Source organism: Vollenhovia emeryi, unplaced genomic scaffold (assembly GCF_000949405.1).
Source record: "Vollenhovia emeryi isolate VEMERY1.0 unplaced genomic scaffold, V.emery_V1.0 DF939133.1, whole genome shotgun sequence".
Lineage (NCBI taxonomy): Eukaryota > Metazoa > Arthropoda > Insecta > Hymenoptera > Formicidae > Vollenhovia > Vollenhovia emeryi.
In genome coordinates this window covers 1,493,949-1,515,989 of record NW_011967233.1, presented here as the reverse complement: position 1 = coordinate 1,515,989, position 22,041 = coordinate 1,493,949, and the positions used below count along the sequence as shown (strand labels likewise).

General features: G+C 37.9%; 2 protein-coding genes across 5 annotated transcripts in view; both read left to right on the top strand.

The window, feature by feature from the left end:
• The window catches only part of LOC105567889 (ectonucleotide pyrophosphatase/phosphodiesterase family member 5-like), a 13,042-nt gene extending 7,808 nt beyond the window's left edge, over positions 1 to 5,234 (top strand). Inside the window, exons 1-8 of one of the 3 annotated variants that reach the window (XM_012023136.1) lie at positions 1,393 to 1,666; positions 3,083 to 3,329; positions 3,418 to 3,510; positions 3,590 to 3,956; positions 4,033 to 4,242; positions 4,325 to 4,579; positions 4,683 to 4,773; positions 4,951 to 5,234. In XM_012023136.1, the coding sequence (XP_011878526.1) occupies positions 1,557 to 1,666; positions 3,083 to 3,329; positions 3,418 to 3,510; positions 3,590 to 3,956; positions 4,033 to 4,242; positions 4,325 to 4,579; positions 4,683 to 4,773; positions 4,951 to 4,978 (1,401 nt within the window). In that variant the 5' untranslated portion in view covers positions 1,393 to 1,556 and the 3' untranslated portion in view covers positions 4,979 to 5,234. Of the gene's footprint in view, positions 1 to 1,392; positions 1,667 to 2,568; positions 3,021 to 3,082; positions 3,330 to 3,417; positions 3,511 to 3,589; positions 3,957 to 4,032; positions 4,243 to 4,324; positions 4,580 to 4,682; positions 4,774 to 4,950 lie in introns of those variants that run through there. The other 2 variants (XM_012023138.1, XM_012023137.1) reach the window with 2 other exon arrangements.
• A 4,866-nt stretch (positions 5,235 to 10,100) lies between these two features.
• LOC105567885 (organic cation transporter protein) overlaps positions 10,101 to 22,041 on the top strand; it is a 34,009-nt gene continuing 22,068 nt past the window's right edge. Inside the window, exons 1-3 of one of the 2 annotated variants that reach the window (XM_012023127.1) lie at positions 10,101 to 11,102; positions 18,217 to 18,400; positions 20,173 to 20,431. In XM_012023127.1, coding sequence (XP_011878517.1) covers positions 10,744 to 11,102; positions 18,217 to 18,400; positions 20,173 to 20,431 — 802 coding nt within the window. In that variant the 5' untranslated portion in view covers positions 10,101 to 10,743. The remainder of the gene's footprint in view (positions 11,103 to 18,216; positions 18,401 to 20,172; positions 20,432 to 22,041) is intronic. The other variant, XM_012023126.1, reaches the window with a different exon arrangement.

Below are 22,041 nucleotides of genomic sequence, written 5' to 3'. Positions count from 1 at the left end.
GCGAGATGTGGTCAGGCTTAATACCGCGGCATAGGATATCGCGTTTAAACTACGAATTTTTCCGTTTCGTGTCTTATAATTTTTACGCGTCAAATTTATTTAGTTAGGTACGTATTATTGTAAACACATGTAATATGTTCATATGTAATTTTATGTCATAATGAAAAATATGTACAATTTTTCATTATGACATTATGAATAAAACTAATTAAGTTATAAAAATGTAAAAACGCAATTTTATCGCAAACAAAAGAGGACCGCCGATAAGAATTCGGCGGGGGTGGTGGAGGGCCTCTACCAGTTGGTCTGTTTTTATCGGATAAAAATTTAATTCAAATCTAAAAGAGGGGCATCATTTCTTTTATAACCAGAAAATGCAAAGTTATAATAAAAATATAGAAAACCAAGCTTATCGAGAACAATCTACCACAAATTTTGTTGGCAAAAGGAGTACAACGTAGCTTGTCAGCAAATTTTTATATTTTGGAATTATACATATAATTTATACATATGTCAGCAACGAAAGAATGTGAATCGAAGTAGTTGATTAACGATAAAAAGACTTGTTAGACGACTTTAGGCTGGCAGATAGTTTCTTTATTTAAATCTGACGTTTCGACCATACAGGTTGTGGTCCTTCTCAAGAAATTCAACAATCTACAAGTTTAATTACAGGACATTGCGACTCAAAAGTATGTTGACCACAACCCGTATGGTTGTCGTAACATCGGATTTCAATAAAGAAACCATCTGCCAGCTTAAAATCGTCTAAAAATTCTTTTTATCATTAATCAACTACTGGCGATTCACATTTTTTCGTTGTTAATACTTTTTATCTGCAATATTTTTAGTATTCTTTGAATAAATACGCCACTCACACGAATAAATTTTTTGAAGCTTCGAAGTAATTCAAAGTTTCGAAGTTCGAATGTTGAAACCTTTGCAGGAAATTACCAGTCCTACCAAATAACACAATTAGTCGAAAATAAGTTTTATAAATTATATAATTGGTTTTAATACAATTCCTGCTGATATACTTGATGTATATTAAAAATATTAAATGTGATAATTTGACAAATTATAGTCTTCTAAGCATGTTGGTATCTCGCTCCCGCTAAAGCCTCGTCCACATAGAAGTCGTAAAGACGTAGTCGTAAGAATAGTCGACTGTGATTGGTCAATTCTTATGTGCCTGACGGAATTGACCAATCACAGTCGATTATTCTTACGACTACGACTTTACGATTTCTATGTAGACGAGGCTTCAAAGCGCGCTCCCCGAATGACCCTCTGGCAATGAATAGTTCCGATATGAACCACAGCATGGACACGAACCACGTACCGTTTACCGAGTGTAACGGACGTAGTTGACGTCTACTTTCTCAGGGGGCGTATTATCTCTGAAGCTCAGTGACCGCTCGCGGTATCGGAGCCGTCCGACAGGTTATAGCACCGCCAGCCATGGACGATGTTCTCGTGATCGGTTTCGCGATTTCGATACGATAATCCCGATATCTTCCCATGTTCTCGCGGACCGCCGCGATTGCATCATCACCATGGTCTCCGCAGCCCCATTTGTTTCGCTGTTTCTCTTCCTGCTGAACGCCCGGGCGGCTCCCGTGCCGGATGCCCCGAAACTGCTGGTCGTCTCCTACGATGCGTTCAGGTGCAAGCATTTCCGTGATAACGTAGTGGCATACCGAAATGAGTTTTTAAGATTCAGAAAATTACCGCTCACGCGAATAGTAACGGTCCTGGTCGAGCGTGTAAAAATTAGGCCGGATACAAATCTGAAGATAATTACGTCGGACCGTTAGTAATTATGTAGGACAAGTATGGTCCCAGTAAGCAAATTGATGATACCTGTCCAGACTCGTTCAGATACTGTAACACATTTAATATCGTCCCAGCTAACAGTTTACTTGCAGATTGTTAACAATCTGGGGGGAAACAATCTCTTGCAAAGCGAGTCTGCCAAATCCAGGGCCTACCGTGTCCTCAAGTGCGCCCCAATTGCAACTAAAAATTGTAATCTCGGTCTGATGTCAAATTGAGCGCAACATGAGAGTAGATTTGTCAATCGCATACTTCCAACAGATTTGCACCAAGTGCCCAGTAAATCTGTCCGCAAAAACTAGCAGGATTTACTGTTTCTATTTGTTTTACCGTTTTCGTTTCTTTTATTACGAAAGATGTGTAAAAATGTAGTAATCCTTTAAGGTTTCTGCACGCTCGTAGACGAGAGTGCGAGAGAGCTCACTTCAGCACCAAAAAGATGATCGAAGAATCTCATGTGGATGTGTTAATTTGTAACACCGCGTGCGGTTGTCTTCCTACGAGAAAGTGTCATGCGTCCGTTTAGCAGGAAAGTTACAAAATATAAATTGCCAGCAAACAACAAAGTTTGCTGCCAACCTGTTATATGTCAGCAGACTGCTCAGTTTTTGCCATCGATCTGCCTTCAACTTCGACAATCTTCTTCGCGATCTTTCAACAGATCTGCTCGCTATTTGCCGTCACTTTGTCGTGTAGTCTGCCAACAGACGTTGGTAAATTTTTACTACAATTTTGCTCGCAATGTAGTTTTCAATAACAAAACGTGTTTCTCATCTGCAACTTTTCGGAAAACAGAATTTGTTTGCAGATGTTGCAAAATTATTATTAGGGGTGTGTCCAAGTTCTAGTTCCGAGAAATGTGGCGACAAAACGGCAGAGTCTGCTCAATTTCTGCTATTATATTCTGTTACATTTCTGTTAACACTCTGTTGATAAAATTTATAGCAGACACTAATGAAATCTGTTTTAGCTTCATCTGATCCTATTCGAGTGCTGTAGAAATTTTTAACATTCTAGCAATCGGCTTGAAAACGTGTACAATTATCTAGGTGACACAACACAATTATTTTTAAATTCCGTATTTAACTAAACTTTTAGTTTTCTCAGCAAATTTTTAGATACTTTACCATTCTTTCCATGTGTGATCTCATAGGACGCCTTAGAGCGTCTGTATTTGTTGAAGGGTGAGAGAGCAAACACGCGAAGTTATATTGGACTTTATCTCACTTCTCTTTCTTCTGCATAGATATGACTACTTCGACAGAAACCTGACACCATTCATGAGCTACTTAAAGGCAAAGGGCACTCACACTGACTACATGATGAACATTTTCGTCACCAAGACTTTCCCCAATCATCACACGATGGCAACGGGATTTTACGCAGAGACACATGGAGTTGTAGATAATGAATTTTTTGATCCTAGCAAAGATAATATTACTAAGTACTCATACGAGCTGTATCATTACAACAATAACATTCTTCCTATTTGGGTACGTAGCAAGATGACAATTACAATGTGCATATTAAGCGGGTTTTACTTGTTTTATTAACAGCAGTTTTTTTATTTGATGGTTTTAGACGGTAAATGAAAAGAACGGCAGACGCAGCGGCACGATGATGTGGCCGGGCTCTGTGTTTGAATATCAAGGAACGTCACCTACTTTCGCACAAGTGTGTATTGGGTTAACACGCGAAATAATATATTTAAATAGTAAGAATATCTGTTGATTGTATTAATGAAATATTTTAGGCTTTTAATGACACGATTTCGTGGGAGAAGCGGATTGATGAACTATTATCGTGGTTTGTACATCCCACAAACCCAATAAACTTGGGGATATTATACATCGAGGACCCAGATTACCACGGCCACGTCATAGGGATAAACGGCCCCGAATTTAATCAAATTCTCAGAAAATTGGATAATATCACAAAATATATGCATGACAAAATTGATTATTACGGCTTGACAGACGATCTTAATGTGATTCACTTAAGTGACCATGGCATGGCTTCAGTCACAATGGAAAGAATAATAAATTTAACAAATTACATCAATGTTAGTGATTATACATTCGTGGGGACCTCTCCGGGATTACATATCTATCCACATCCTGGTAAGAAGTTGCTTTGCGATACTGTTTGTGTGGAATTATTATCTTTGTTACTACACCTTTTTTTAAATATTTTTAGGAAAAGAGGAAATTATTTACGAGAAATTAAAGTCTGCCGCGGAACAAACAAAAACGTTTAAAGTATATAAAAGAGAAGATATCCCGAATAAGTATCATTATGGCAATAATACTCGAGTAGGACCCATTTTTGTCATAGCTGAGGTTGGATATGCATTTCAGAATCTTTACGATACTATAGAATATTATAAACGGAAATTTAATATTACAGGTAATTTTGTACTGTCCACATACTCATTGCTATACTATATATGTGCTACTATATATATTTTTTTAACATTGTTTCGATTCAGTTAACAATCAGACAGAGTTTGGGCTGCATGGTTATAATAATGAAGCTAAAGAAATGCATCCATTCTTTTTTGCGAATGGACCTGCTTTTATGCCAAGATGTAAATTAGAGCCCTTTAACAATACGAATTTATTTCCCTTGTTTTGCGAAATACTTAATTTAAAGTGCCCCATGGTTAATGGCACTTTATCTCATATAACAAAGTGCCTTAGGACACAATCGAAAGATATATCAATATCTACGTATAAAATATTCAGTAAGTATTTCTACTAATGGTTATATTTTAATAAATGAATAATTTTTCTTTCAATATATAAACAACTTAGATTATTTAAGATGTTAATAATATTTTTCTTTAGTTGCAGTTATTATAACCACCATGTTAATAAAAATTTCGGTACTAACGACAATAATTTATAGAAAAAAACGAAAGTTAGCATATAATTATAGGTAAGTAACAAATGTATGATAGATATTGAGATCAATTTTCCTTAATTTGAAGAAATATATTTAAAAATTTTGTCTTTTTCCTTTATAATAAATTTTACTACTTTTTTAATTTTGTTTCATCTAAATGGAGAGAAACTCTTCTAAATAAGAAGTAACAAAATTATTTTAATTTTTCAGGCAATCGTATTATACATTGGGCGAATAAGATATTACGATTGATAATAACATGACATCATTTATACTTTTGTTAGATTTTAGTTAGTAAATTATTTTAATACATAACAGGGATGTTATGCGAAAGAGACATAAATTATTATGTTTTTAATCATGTGAATAGTACAAATGTAATGTTTTATTTCCCTGGATCTCCATGTTGTAAGAAAGGTCATGTTCATTAGATATAATTTAGATATTTAATGAGATTATTTATATTAGTATTGATACAGATTTTTAGATATTTAAAATGCTAAAAATTTGTTAAATTATAAAATGACATTATAATATAACAAATTCGAAACAGTATTTATCATTGATATTTATAATATACCTTAATAAATTATGATGTGCAATACTTTTGTGAGCTTATCATTATAAGCGTGTAGTACACATTTCTGAGTAAATTACAATTCATTTAGATGAACTTTTATTTTAGAACATTACTAGACAAATCCGAAACTCAACAGCTTTGGGATGAAAGTTTAATTCCTCATTTATGAAATTTTTTCTCTCCTTTAAGTAAATACATAATTTTAAAAAGAGAAAAAATTCATACTCTGCATTACTTTCGTCCTCTGGTATACAATTTGTTCTGTATTTTCTAAATATTGCGTTACGAAACAGAAAACCTTCGCGTTAACTTGCGTCAAGGATTAAGCAGTTTTTTAATCTCCTTTTCCATTTATTATCTGATCTAATGACTCGTGTTGTCGAATGGATTTATCGCAGAATCGATCGCGGGCAAGACGCGTAATGGAGGTAATTTGCATTAAGTTATTCCACGTGAAAGCTCTTGCGATCATATTTGCAAGATCTCTTAACAGGTGCAGTGGGATGTCATTACGTATTTGAGGCAATAGCTTTGTAAAGATATAAATAGGATAATATCTAAATACCTTAACGTATTTCATTTGCAGAATTGCATCAGATAATCCTGGATTCTCAACAACCAATAATATCCCGTAATATTATTCTCCATTGTTGTTAGATTGATAAACGTAATGAAAATATCAGATACAACGTACAAATATGCATATTAGTTAAATTATATATTATATATGTATCATTGCTATGTGTTAGCAAAAATATGAGTCTAGAATTGCACTTGGAGAATTGGTTTATGCACTTACTGTGCAAAACTATGCACACGCTAAACTGTTCCCTGACTGTAAAACGTTCCCTGATGAATAAAATTAATTACGTATGCGGAACAACACAGTCATATCGATTAGAATTATGTATGAAACATGTGGATAATGACTGGGGTTCCGTTTGATTCATTTATTTCACACCAAAGCGACTGTGCACAATCGTTATTAACGCGGATATGATGGCATTAATCAACAAAGGAGGATGTACTTCGCATTCCAATTTTACTTTCCTCCAGCAGCAATGTCGTTAACACATTGTTTGCGCAGCAATTCTTGTATAATTGTATGCTGCGGTAAAATTTTCTTTATATTATACAACTACAAAATATCGGGTGATATAAAATAAGACTTTGTTCCCATAATATGAATTGTCCGCTTTTACTTTACGTTATCTGGCCATTTACTTGTATGTCGTTCAAAATGATTGTATTAATTAAATGGCATTAATTTTTCTACGAGCATTAAAAAAAGTTTTAATAGCACCGGTCAGCATTATAGTGACTATGGCGGTAAAAGTGTTAATTAATTTCTATCAGAAATGCTGCTTTAATCGTTGAAAATTATTGTTATATTTCAACAATTGTCAATTGATATTACATTTATAAATCTATAATTTATAAATTATACCAAAAATTAAGGAAAAATATATGAATTTATTATGGATTATAATATAATATAACAAAAATAATATAACAATAAAATTCATAAGGTTCTGACGTGAAATCACAATTCGAAGGAATAAAGGATATAAGAGCCAAGACAGGATGATAGTGTCGAATATTATTGTTCTTTAATTTTCTTATTTTTTTAGTAATTTTTTAAATTGCTGTGTGCGCATCCAATGTTTTAATACAATAAATAATGCAATTCTCAATTACGTATCTTACAATCGCAAAAGGTTCAAAACGATGAAAAATTCAAAGAATACAATAGTTCATCGTTTCATAACAAATAAATCACTCTGACGCAAAGGGTAAAAATGTCGAATGCATAAGACAAAGAGTGCTTTGTTTTTTAAATTGCTCGCGGGACAGCGTGGAGTAAAAGTGGAAAAATCTTATTATATGACATACTAGCATATGATGTAGCTATACTGAGTAAAACTCTTATTTTCAGTACACTAAAACGTAAATTGATGATCGCAAAAGTAGTTACAAATTTAAAAAAAAAGGTTTACGTCACTCCAGACGTGTCTTTGCATAATCGTTTCTCTGCAAATTTGTTTTATCTATCATATCGCACGAAAAACAATTATATATTGATGATTACTTGCCTAATTGTGGACATTACGATCCCGCGATAAATAATGCAACACGATCCTCTCGAAAGATATCGCGACAATTCAGATAAGACTGTCTTGCTGTCATTTTCAGGTCGCTATTGCGGACATATAAAATAAAAAAGTTTTCGCAGCTCTAAAAATATGACATGAAAAAATATGACCGAGATTCGATCAGATAAATATTTGATTAATATCTTAAATAGCGCCAACTTTGCGAACGTTATATCTCTCTGACTCACCTGGTCAATTACTTTATATTTCCCGACGTAAGCGGAAATAATGTTCCTCGGAATAAGGTATATACCCGAAACAGCGAGTGGAGCTGTATCTGCTGGCGGATTTCATAGATCGTATCTTTATTAAAGCGGGATTTACGGGCTCGCGTCATCAGAAGTGATTTAGCGTTCGCGCGTTGTACGAAAACGGCATTCGTTTTTCTTTATATTTGTGCAAATTTATATAATTCTACACAGCGGCAGATCTTAGGAATCAGAAGAGTAATAAGAGGACAATAATTCGATCACGTTAATCGTAATTATCCAAGCAGAACAAGAAGTCACGATGAAGTTGAAAACGACATCAAAATCACATCACGAGGACTATCAAAAGTCATATTTGGATCATGACAAAAAATCGATGAAATAATATGATTTTGAAATTTAAAGATGCTGGTTAACATGGTTTGCGAATAATTTTAGCTTGGATTATTTCTGATATTCATAATTGTATGTGAAGATTTAAATAACACTAAAAATAATACTATTATTAAAGGAACACGATTTGTATGATAAATGGCAATATCCAATGTCTTGCAAGATTTGTATAATATTTCCGAACTTTTGTGTATTGCGAATGAAAAATCGGAATATCGATGCTTCAAAAATCTAATATTTTCATGAATTCAGAAAATATAATAATATCTGCGAAATTTAAGCTATTTCGCACGGACGAGCGATTTGCGTTCTCCTGGCGAAAGTCATCGAAAAATTAAGATATAGTCATAAAAAATCAAACGCTTCATTAAAAGTGTTAAATGATATCTTTACTTTCTAGAAATGACTACTCTCTAAAAGTCAATCAGTGCATTATCACTGAAAACAGTTACAAGTATAACACTGAATTATTACTTAATGTAATGTATACTTGTAACTGTGAATCAGTGAATATTCACTGTTTTCAGTGATAATCCACAGATTGACTTTTAGAGAGTACTTTTTCATGACGGTAATTATTAAATAACAGTTTGTTCTGCTTGGGTATAATATTCTTCGCGTAGAACGTTTTAAAAGTAGACTTTCAAACAAAGTCTTCTCTTGAAGTATTGTAAAACAAATGGTTTCTTTTACGGGAAACGGTGTTATATCATCTTTGCGTTCTCAATTGTAATTTATGCAAACAGTTTTTTTGTACACTTGTAATGCATTATTATTACCACTTTGCACGTAATTTCTGTCGGGTAAACAAAATGTTGGCAATACACTAGCGGTTTGCCTGCCAACTCGAACAGAATCTGACAACAAATTGTCAGCAGAAATCGAGTAAAATTTGCTATTTCGTAATTTAAATGGTTACGAAACAACTGATTCTGATGGGTTTCCGCAGTCAATCTGTTATCACATTCTGTCATTACATTTTGTTACATTTCCGCTCACGTGATTCTGCGAATGGCAAAATTTGTGGCAGACGCTTTGCAAAATTTGTTTTCGACAAATTGGATTAGTTGGGTGATTACCGATTAGTAATAAGTAAATTTGACCGTTTTATATAAATACTGCAAACAATAACAACGCCTTGTGCGGGATCTTAGTGTTTAATAATATTTTTGCATGTGTATCTTTTTCAGCGCAATCGTCAATTAATCATTAATTAGTTCAATTAGAAAGTCGAATAATGCAATTCTCGTTCCCACCATACGCTTCCATATTAATCATTAATTAACTGCCAATTAATTTTTCTGAACACCTTTTCATGCATCATCTGCATTGTTTTATGTTAAACCCAGTGAGAACACTAATGTCGAAGCAACGTCGAATCGACGTCAATGGGGTCGAAATCGCGTCCCAACCGTCAGTTTTGGAAAATAATTAAAAACTTTGGAACTTTAATTTTATATTAAATTTTGTATTAAAAATAAGCTGACTTGGCAGTTCTCTCCAATAAGATGTTAAAAGTATTCGGAACGTTGAACGTAGTGTAATTTAATACGAACAATTAAGTTCCAAAACTTAATTATTATATTTTCTAAAACTGACGATTGGGCCGCAATTTCGATAAACCCATCGGCGTCGATTCGACGTTGATTCGACGTTAGTGTTCTCACTGGGAGACTTTTCTTAGCTGCACAGACTATGAACGGAATCGTAAAGACTTGACAAAAACGATTGTAACGATAAGGAGAAAGATTATTGCGACATCCCGTGCGCGACTGATTTGCAGCATCTTCGGCGCGTAGTGTTTTAAAACTACATTTCTAAGTGGGCATTTTGCGCGTTAGTCAGGATATTCGATCAATATCCAAAAATATCCACCGCTTGTCCACGTTATATGGGACGCGCGCGACGCTGGAAAAGAGAAGAGGCCAACGCCGGTGGTGTTCGTGGCATCAGCATCAGCAGCAGCAGCAGCAGCAGCGATGGACGAGGGCGATCGATGTGATCCGTGGCGCGTTCAATGCCACACTTGGAGAACATTGAATTGTGTTCAGTAACAGCCGCAGTAGCAGCAGAGAAAGAGAGAGAGAGAGGAGAGTGAGAAAGAGAGAGGGGATATACCCCACGGTCGATGCCTATATAGCCAGCTACGAACGCAACAGATCGTTTCAGTCGTTGTCTCTCGTCTCGGGATTTGTTAGCTTCCCCCTTTTTTTTTATTACACGTCCTCGGATCAGCCTCGATTCCTCCGAGGACTCGCGATACACTTTCACGATGTTATACGCCGTCGTGGTTTGATCGAACGACCGTCTAACGAGCCGATCAGCTTCGCCGGCTCGCGGTTATCGCGATCGAAGTGGTGCGCGAGGAGGTGGCGATAACGATTCGCGCGCGCGAGGATCAGGGATCACCGGCATGTTCTCCGGGACGTAAAGCGGAGTCTGCTCGCCGCGCGGAAGCTGGGGAGAAGTTTGGCGGTAAAAAAAAGAAAAGTGCCTCCGTTATCTCAAATAGGTATCTCGTTTCGCACCGCGCGGATACAGGCTGTTTTAATTGTGCGCGCGTGGCGCAGCATCCTGAAGGCTGGATCCGAAACGCGCCCGTAGCACGAAGAAACTGTTACCTCCCATCTTCTCCCGCGGTACTTCGGAGGTCTCGGTCGACAGTGACATGCCGCCGCAGGAGAAGTTTCCGGCGACCGCCGGGGTCTCTAGGGATCTGTCCCCGCAGGACGCGAGCCCCGACGGGGGCCTGTCGGCCTCTGCCTCGTCCGACGGGTTCCCGGCAGCCAAGGACCGCAAGAGCGGCGACGACCAGGACGACCAGGAGCAGCCCAAGGACCTGGACTTCGACGACCTGCTGCCGCACGTGGGCGAGTTCGGCACCTACCAGAGGATCCTGTTTGTGCTGATGATACCGTTCGCCTTCTTCGTCGCCTGGGTGTACTTCTCGCAGATATTCATCACCCTCGTGCCGGAGCAGCACTGGTGCCGCGTGCCGGAGCTGGAGAACCTCACGGCCGAGGAAAGGTAGGCTGGAAATTGAAATCGTCGTCGAGGCGAAAAGAGTGCGCTGATTATTTTAGGGAGAACAACGGAAAAATATCTAATAATGACAGCGTGTTAATTCCCTCGCTTCAATTTCAGAGACAATGACGTACAGATAAGAGTCGACTTCAAAGCAGATTTTATCGTTTAACGACTAGTACAACTTATTCGTTACACGACATTATCGCGTTGACGCGATTACGTGTTTCTTTTTTTATAAGAGAATATTATTACCTGAAACAGTACAATTTTTTGCGCGTGGACCATCTCGATATTTCAATTTGTTTTTCATTCCTTGGCACGTGATTAATTATTAAGATCCTGTTAATAAGTTACCGCGTATCTAACACTTAAAATTTACAGTCCTGCGCGAATATGGTTTGTAAATGAGCCGCGGAATATGGATATAGCACTTAGCAATATCAACGTGATCACCGAATGATAATTCGCAGTCTTATATTTCTGCTCTCTTATCACCACTCATTTGCTTAACATAAAGCATGAAATCATTAATATACGTCGTAATAATCGCCCACTTGCCGATTGGTAATTGTAGCTTAAAGCAACCGCGAGACACTTAAACGCGGACCACTTTGATACGTGCTCGAATACTTCTTTCACGCCCTACTCTTCGGCTCCTGACTACTTGTTATAAATTAGTCTTCCACGATATTTGCTTAAAATTCACAATTTCGCGCGAATATGATTTGCGTGTAAACTGTAGAAGGGATATAAGACTTAGCGGTATCAACCGAGTCATAATTCTATAGTTTCCCCTGTTATCGCTACTTATTTGCCTAACGCAAAACGTGAAATCCCGTACGCTGTGATAATCATCTACTCGTCGATTAATAATAGATCAGTGCGATTGTGAGATACTGAAACGGGTGACTCCGATAAGGTTTCTTGTCTTGCCAGAGGCGACAAAATTCTCGGATCAGAATGTAGGATAGACGGGGTTTTTTCCCCCCCTCCGACTGTGTGTGCACATTTTAACTTCGATAAAGAATAATAGAGCGTGTTGTAAATGCACAGCGATACAGATACAGAGTTCCCCTTCTAGTGACGCGCGTGCACGTTAGCTCAATAGGAAGGGAAACTTTTCATCAGAAGCGTGAGGAGCATTCGCGATAGCGGGGGTCTCAGAGTTTCAAACGCTACTTCGTCTCCTCGTTGCGTCTAGGCAACTGCATTATTTCCACAAACACTTTGTCTTCCTTCCACTTGCCGTTATTGTTCCTTTTGAGAACTCAAGGTCCGATCTGGTCGCAGCTTATCCTCGCGTTTTCGTCGGTTATACCTTTTAAACACCTTTTTCACGGTAATCCGAGCGAATTTTATTTACTCCGCTTACGATTACCGGTATCCCGATTATCAGCGCGGTTAATTGTTCGCGCGAACAAATATACCGTGAACATTCGAATTACCCGGAATACGTAGAACCGGTGATTCATGCCCTGCGATTTACTATATTTTTTCTACCGCGCGAGCCTGGTCAGCGCGTTTTATGAATTATCGCACACGATGCTGGATGTAAATTATTTGTTACATAATGGACTACGCGTTTGTTTCGCTGCGAAATGTTCTTCGGCCGTTTCCCAATAGTTTTGAATCGTTTTTTTTTCAACTATAAGAAGAGATACTTTTCTAAAACGCCGCGTAAAAAGTGTCCAATGATTCCGGGATAAACGGAAAAGCGCGGAAGGGACGCGGCAGTCTCACTTAAATTCACTTTAGACAGTCTGTAATTCCCATCGGATTTCGAGACGGCAGTCTATTTATAATTTGCCTGTATTATATTATATTTATATCGTATTTTTATATTGCTATACTATTTACATTACATTTAATGCCATGTTTATGTGTGCATTTTAATTTTCAAGTATTTAACGTGCCGATTGCGCGATAAAATTGTAAGTCAAGTTCCCGAAATTGTGCCACGAATTACAGATCGTCTGACAAAGCGGGGCCTATACGTGCACGTTTGCGTGGCTTGTTTAGCCGCCCAGAGCTATGCAAATCCGGCTGATAACGGCGCGAGACACGTTAATAACTCGTAAAAGCGCTCCTAACGATCCGTTATGTTGCACCTCAGAGTAAACACGCACACGCATCGTGGAGTTTGAAAATAAAAAGTGACAAAGGAGGAAATAAACGCGCAGCGCAACGCTATTCTCGGCTTATTGTCACCGATGTGTTTTTCACGTTCGCCGACAGCGAGCGATTTTTCATCTCCGGCGGTCGCGAAAGGACGGATGGAAACTGCACGCGGCGTGAAACGTATCGGCGTTCGGTAGATACGCGCCAAGCCAGGGAAAGTGTGGAAACGACGCGACGTCGAGACCTTCGCCGCCACAATTCGATTGCACGATTCGGCACGGCGGGGATCGCGCGATTAGTAATACCTGCGTGTTGGTTTAATAGCCTCCTTCTATCGCTCTGACGTCAGCCTAATGACGAGATAAACGACCGGTCGATGCCAGGTTTTTTTTTTTTTTTACGGAAATCCATAAAAAGTACACAGACATCGGGCGTGACCTGCGTAATATATTATTATTATTACAGCAGCACTCTCAACCGTTTCCAAATGGAGCAGCGAATATGCCAGTTTATCCACTGATCCGCATAATTAATAGACCGATTGTAATGCCAGAATGACGTTTGTATTAAATGGAGTGGAAAAAACATTTTTAACATGTCTGCGGAGCAGAGAAGATTAGCGAGGGAGATATAATTCGCGATTGCAAGCTATTATCTTTCTCCCACGCGAGTAAACCACAAGTCGCGGCTAACGGCTCTAACAAGAATGTATTTACTGCGAGTTGTACCGTCAAGTGCGTCAAAATGCACTCTTACCTTCCTTGGGGAAAATATACCTTATGTAGAACACCTTAAAATTTGACTCTAGACAAAATAAGAAATACGAAACGTAAATTTGGACACTTAAAATTTTTATTCAAGGTAAACGTGAAGCTTAGCTTTAAGAATTTAAAAGAAAACTTTCAAAATTGGTTTACTTCATATCTAAAAGTTACTTTAAGTGTCCAAAATTACACTAAAATTTCTTAAGTAAACTTTTAACTTCTTTAAGTAAACTCTTAGATTTGAAAGATTGCTTTTAAAAACTTTAATTTTATTTAAAATAAATTTTTCCAAGGGCTACACTGAGAAAAATATCCGATTAAATATAATCGGATAATCCAATTACATAATAACAATCGGATGCATCTGATTAAATTGTATATTCGATGAAAAATATATGGTCGGTTTTTCGATCAAATTTCATTGGTACACGGAGAAAAATTTCCATCGGATAAACCAATTAAATAGTGTGTCCGATGGTTAATTTTTTCGATTACGTTTTCCGATTAAATGATGAATACATCCGATGAAATTTATCCGATAAAATGCAGTTACCGATGAAATTGGATAGAACAACCGATCGCATTTTTTATCGGATATACAATTTAATCGGATATATCCGTTTGTTATTATGTAATTGGATTATCCGATTATATTTAATTGGACATTTTTCTCAGCGTAACCGCATTTCATCGGATAAATGCCATCGGATATATAGATAATTTAATCGGAAAAGTTAATCGGGAAAATTGACCATCAGACACACTATTTAAGTGGTTTGTCCAATGGAAATTTTTCTCATTGTCAGTGTACGCTCGAAATTTTCGCCTCGTTATCATACGTATGTACAGTTATCATACATTCTGTACAATGATGTACAGAATGGTCGCGACACTGGTTTTTTAAGTGAGTTTACACGGAGAAAAATGTCCGATTAAATATAATCGGATAATCCAATTACATGATAACAAACGGATATATCCGATTAAATTGTATATCCGATGAAAAATTTGATCGGTTTTTCAATGAAATTTCATCGGTAATTGCATTTCATCGGATAAATTTCATCGGATATATCCATAATTTAATCGGAAAACGTAATCGGAAAAATTAACCATCGGACATACTATTTAATTGGTTTATCCGATGAAAATTTTTCTCAGTGTAGGAACGTGCATTTAGATTCGGGATTACGTCCCAAAATCTTTTTCCCCGAGGAATATTTTACTCGATAGCCATTTCGAGCGTTTCCGATCTATTTCTCGAGTAAAATTTTCCTCGGAAAAATGTTTTAAAACGTAAATCTGAATCTAAATGTGCGTTCCTAAACTCTTTTTATAAAAAAAAAACAGTGTCGCAACCATACTGTCCATCACTGTACCTATGGTGATCGTCGGCAAAGTACACTGAGAATTTCGTTGGTGCTTGTGCTGGTAATTGTTAACACTCGTGCTCGTTTTTGCAATTGTTAGCGCCAATTGGAAAATCAATAAGGCAAATGTGTATTTGCACAACGCCCCCGACTGGCCGGAGGCCGGCACGAGTATTCGTGGATAATGAATGATTAATTTGCACGAAACCTTCGTATAAGCAATGAGAGCGTGAACGTGAAAAATACCCGTGTAAGCCTTTCGACATAACGTCGTGCTGATTGCACGTAAGCGGCCAGAAAGACGGTCTCCAGAGAATCCAGCACAGAGAATCCAGAGGGAATTCACGAAGAATTCCCAGATTATGAAATAAATTCTCCTTCCATCCCACTTCTATTCTAAAAAAAAAATATTAAAAATTCGCTTTACGTCATCGATTTCGAGCTCTTTTTCGGATACAACAGAATGTTTTTTATACTCCATGCGAATTCGCACCGGAATGGAATTCTTTCAGAGTTTATTTTGAAGAGATTATACTAATTTATAAAGAATTCAAAAAGTAAATTCTTTTTATTTCTAAGTTCATAACAGGAATCCTTTTCCAATTCCCGAATTGAATATGAAATAATCTCTTTTCCCACCTCATTGTTATTTTAGAAGCATTAAGAATTCGCTTTTACGTCACCAATTTCGATCTCTTTTACAAAATAATTCTTTTTGAGAATTTGCATCGGTAAAGAATTCTTTTTCAAGAGATTATGACTATCTTTTTTAAAGCGAATCCTTTTTAAGTTCCTGACGATTACTTGTGTTGTTTGAGTCCTTAAACCGGACGTCTCGGCGAAGCATATATTTCGATCTATATTATTTAATAATTAATGAAAAGAAATAGTCACGCTCGTTTTTTAAATAATATAACAAATATTCAATATCACGGCCAATGTATTAGACGCAAAAAGGATGTACAGATTATTATAAAATTAACAATTTTATGTTACATAGTGTTATCGATCTTGACTAATTACAAAAAAATTCGCGTTTCGACACTATATACGGTGTATCCTTCAGCATGTTAATAACTTAGTAAAAGAAGATAGAATTCAAGTCGCATGACAAAATGTTGTGTCAAATGCATCATAAGAAAATAAAAAATTCGTTTTCAGATATTCCTCGAACTCATGAATGAAACGCGGATCTCTCTGGATCTTAATGATATCGGGCTCTGAGCCATTGAACTTTATTGAAAACTCACTTAATTTTATTATCTACTCCCGAAGCTTGATTCAGGGAAAAGCGATGTGTTTTCAGTTTAAAACTGAAAAATGGTTAACATTTCGACAATTTATTTTACGATACTTTCCTAAAGGAATAACAAATAAACTCTGAACGGCACAAAAATAAATATTTGTCATCGACAACCTGCACAGAAGCTCTTGTGAGAAAATTTATTTTACGACATTTTTTATCATTACCGTAAAATTAAAAAACTATTATAGGTACTTTCATATAGAACTCGTTGAAACGCGACGACTTCAACTATGTAATCTTTTTCCTCGAAGATACATGCCTCTTTACGCGTGTATTTACAGATTTACGATCCAATGTCGTAACTTTAATATTTTTGCGCGGCCAGTTACCAACTCGTGCAGAATGCTAGAAGAGACGCTCGCGCGAGCGTGTCTATCAAGGATGAAAAATGTACGTGCATTGCAATCGATGTCGAATGCCTCTATTCGTTCGTGCAACTCTCGCACAAAGGTCAGATTGCACGCGTTATTAGCCGGAGGTGTGCACGCACTCGATAATTGGAGACCTTTATACGCATGATCTTAATTACCGGCTTATAATTGTTTTCGATTTCCCGTCAGGGTAGTCCCTCCTGCGCCTGGCATTTTATTGGGTCAATGCTTGACATTTACTGCAACTTCTTATTATATATCAGTCGTCTTGCCAGATCTAACAATAAGCGTTAATTCCTGCCCCCGATACGGATAATGTACTTTTATTACGGTTTTTATCTTAAGATAAACATTGATACTGATTTTCACATGATTACAACCGCACTCTTCGTTGGACATCTTAAACTAAATAATAGACTAACATATTATATTTGACTGTAATCAAACGTGGAATAATGAATTTATACATTTTTATAACGTTGACTTGTTACACCGAGAGAATGTTCTCTTAGAATTTACTCTGAAAATTTTACAATAACATTGTGGAACAACATGGCATTTCGAAAAAGTGTATGAGAGTGCTAAAATTGTTTCGTACATTTTATTAAAATACATAGTAAAATTTATAAAAATATATAGTAAAATTAAAAGAACTCTCATAAAATTCTTCATTTCACTATACATTTTAGTAAAATGTGTAGTAAAATTGAAAAAAACTTTCATAAAAGTGTTTCGAAATGCCATGTTGTTTTACGATTGTCATAATTTTCAGGGTACATTCTGAGAAAAAACTCCTCTCCGCGTATATTTGTAGATTTTTAACTTTAATTTCATGCCCGATCGTTTACAGCTGTTTCTTCGAATGACTATATTGATGTGAATTCCAGTTGTTATCTGCGATAATTGATTAAGAATTTTTCTTTTCGTTTCTTTTAACTGTGTGTTGGTGAAGATGACCAAGGTAGATCAAAACGCGCAAGTTTTGATGACTAAACGATATGAAAGGAAACAAGACCGATGGCTTATCTAATTAATTGGTTGGTATTAATGAATAAACTTGAAAATTTAGGAACCTCAATAGTAATATCTTATAACTTGTTCTTTTATTCATATAGCTTTTGCCTAATTATAACAAGCGCTTTCTTCTCATAATTTATATTTTTATCTTGTCGTCGGATTTTACAGGATCGCCTTGGCGATACCGGCCGCCGAGGATGGCTATTCCAAGTGCACCATGTACGATGTGAACTATACGGAGATCCTGTTGGAAGGGATCAGAGAGGCGGATCCAAACTGGCCGACGAGGGGTTGCTCGCACGGCTGGGAGTTCAATTTTACCGACATCCCCTACGAAACCGTGGCGACCGAGGTAAGACGGCAAAGAGAAAGCAGAGGAGGATGAGGATTGATAAGAATCACCGGAGGAGAACGATGTTCTCGGTGAGCGACGGTCCTTTCGCTCGTTAAAGAGCGCGTTTAGCTACTGTGTGAATTAGATGTTCAAATGGAACATCTAATTGCACGGCACATGGGTAGCGAGTGGTAAGATACACTGGCAAAAAATCGGATATTTTTCTCAGTGTGCAAATCATCTCAGTTGAATGCAACAAGGACCAATTAACAATTTGTCCTAAAAAATTGGTTATATGAGCAATGTTTCACCTTGTATTTTTACATCATGGTGGGGGAGCACCATGTACGCGAAGAGCGATACAACTTGTAGGCGCGATTGCGCCACGGAATTAAGCAATTGCTCGCGTTCGTGTTTTTGCACAATTGCCTAGAAATGCGATTGCACTACCGACCAGGTTTGGAAAACCTGAATCGGTTGCCTTTGTCTATCGGAGAACGTCCGGTACCTTTTGCACCGACTTTCGTACGCGGCCGTCTTCCGAGCACGGAGACAAACTGTAGCGAGAGTGCAAATGTCGACCATTTTATTCTTTAAAGATTAGATGGTAGAAATTAGTCTTTGCCGGACAAGAGGCAAAATGGAGGATATTATTATAATAAGAGTACTTTTACGTAACAAAAGATCCAAGTAGAACAAAAAGTTATTTAAAATTCAAGGTAATATCGTTTAATACTTTTAATGAACATAATTTGAATTTTTTACGGCTGTATTTTAATTTTTTAATAACTTACGCCGAGAGAACGTAAATTGCTCGTGCAAAATAATTAAAATCTCGCAAATTTTATTGTATTTTACGAATTTATGAAAATAGTTGACTTTTGAAGCATTGGTATTTTCGGATTTTCTATTCGTAAGATACAATACAAATAATAAAAGTCAAAGAATACAAATCTTGTAAATTAAATATCGCATTTTATCAAATAATTTTCAAATTATATGCTTATCATAGTATCATTTTTGTTGAAAACAATAATTTGGATCCATTACCAGGATAAGTTGCGGACCGCATAGCAGAATATTGTCATACATAAAAAACTCAGAAGTCTAATAAAAAGAAATTGGTATTTGAAATTTTCAATTCGTACAGTTCGTGCTAAATTTGAAATTGGCTTTATAAAATTACAAAATTCTTCCACACGGTTAAAGTTCGCATAAAGACAAAATTATAGGGACAGTCGACTTCAAATAAAAAAACGAAGAGCAATTAACAATATCACTTTATAAATGATTGAGATTAGCTAACTTCGAAATGAAAATTTCAAATACCAAATTTTTCATCAGACTTCTGAACTGAGGGTTTTAAGTATGAAAGTACTCTGCTCTGCTGTGCGCAATTTATCCTGATATTATTTTGTGCGTAAAAGCCAATGAGAAGAATTACGCAAAAGCGCAAAAACTATATTTGATTCCCTTACAGAAAAAACACTCAAGTTTTAAGCGTTGACACTCGATTGTCCGAATTTACTTGGGTGTAAATATTTAAATCCCAAATTTGAGAGTAAATTCGGACAATCGAAACGTTCAAAACTTGAGTGTTTTTTTCCGTAAGGGCTGTGTCGGTAAAAAAGATGGCTGAGGGATCTTCTTAAGGCAGCGCTCAGAAACATGACCCGAATGCCCCAGCGTATATCATTTTATCCTTGTTTAACATACGGTGAGCAACATCGCAGCCCATAAAAGTGAATTCTTCTTGAGTTCGTAATGACCCGTTTGGATTTTCGTTGCAGTTGGGATGGGTGTGCGAGCACAGCGCGCTGCCGACGACCGCCCAGAGCGTCTTCTTCATCGGCGCGATCTTCGGCGGCCTGATCTTCGGGTGGATCGCCGACAGATACGGCAGAATACCGGCGCTAGTCGGCGCCAATGTCACCGGCTTCCTGGCGGGCGTCGCGACCGTCCTGGCCGGAAGCTTCTGGGAGTTTGCGCTATGCCGCTTCTTCGTCGGCTTTGCCTTCGACAACTGTTTCACCATGATGTATATATTGGGTATGTATGCGTCGCGGAACCGTCGTGAAGGAAGGAAACCACGGGAGGTTTTCGTCTCCTTCCGACGCGATAATTGCTCATTAACGACAAGCGATATCTTCCGCGCGACTTGCGACCTCGGAAGCGATCGAAGAAATCGTGGAAACCGCGCTCGTCGCGATTAAAGGCTGACGACGAAGAGAACGAAAGTCACGATTCTCCGTCAATCATCAGGACGGTGAATTATATTTACGAATTATGAAAGTAACAGTGACCCTACCGAAGAAATGACCGGCTAATTAATAGAGTGAAGTTTCCTATGATTAGATAGGCTTCCAACGTGAGATAGCAGCTTTTCAACGTCCAAATTCGATCACAATCTTTTTTCGCGACGATTACACGATCTAACAATAAAATTTTCACTAAACAGATTTCACGTCAACAGCAATAAATTCATGATGGAACCAATAGATGATGCTTGTTGATTTAACGGAAACCCCGCTATCTCATGTCAGGAACTTGTCTCAGTAGGGGACTTTCCTCTATATCTCCGAGCCGACGTATGAAGACCCGATTTGCTAGATTCCGCGATTAATTTTTGCAGCTGCATTCCACTTCATTGCTTATGCATACTAATTAAGAATCAATAAATCAGCTCTTATAATATTTCATTCATTCTCGCGTAACGAGACAGATTCGTTGTTTCAATGGCAGTTGCTTCGACCCTCTGACTCTTGGCCGCCCAAGTCCCCGCTGAAATTCACAATTAGACTTTTCGCGACGCACCGGCGCGCCGTTGTCAAGCAAGATCGATTCCAAACCGGAATCGATCGTGATCGGTCTCAAAATCAACTTTCCTTTTCGCCGCGCTTATTATTAATTCGCGAGCGACAAGAAATTCCGCGCGCGAGGGCGTTCCTTCCCACGCGCGTGGCTATCCCGATTTTCAAACGTGAAACAATGCCGCGCGCTAGAAACGCATCTCCTTGTATTCACTAAACCGTTACGTCAGCCTTAACCCCGTCAGCTATCGCGCTACAATCGTCGTTGTTTCACATCGCAATTGTAATTGAGCTGATCGAGCCGCGATTAAATGCTCTTCCAGGGGGTTTTTCCACGGATACTCCGACGGAGATCCGCGAACAATTACATATCGCGTCCGAAAGCGGGATCGCGCCGTAAAAAGCGGGAGATACCAACCTTGCCTTTCTTGTCCCCACTTGTGCAATTATCTATCGTGCCCGATTATCGCCGCCTGGCCTTGGCGATAGACCGGCAATCCGGCCCACCGAGTGATTGTCGGTCTGCCCGAGTCGATCTTCGAGTCACGGCCGATCACGATCGCCGGATTCAGGTACCAGGTCAAGCTCGCCCGGTTTGACTCACGAAGTCACGGTTATTGCACTCGCGCACGTTTTGCCGGTTCCGTTTCGCCGATCGCGCCGGTGGGAGCGTGGCCAATGTCAGAGGCACGTGCCGTTGTCCGCTTGGCAAGGCGGTATTAGCTGACAAGTCGATCGCGTCCTATTGTCTCTCGAGAAATTTATCCGTTACGGGGAGTTTGGTATCAATTTGCCTCATTGAAGGACGAAGGAAATTGCACGATCGCTCGAGTCGCCGGATTCGTTGCG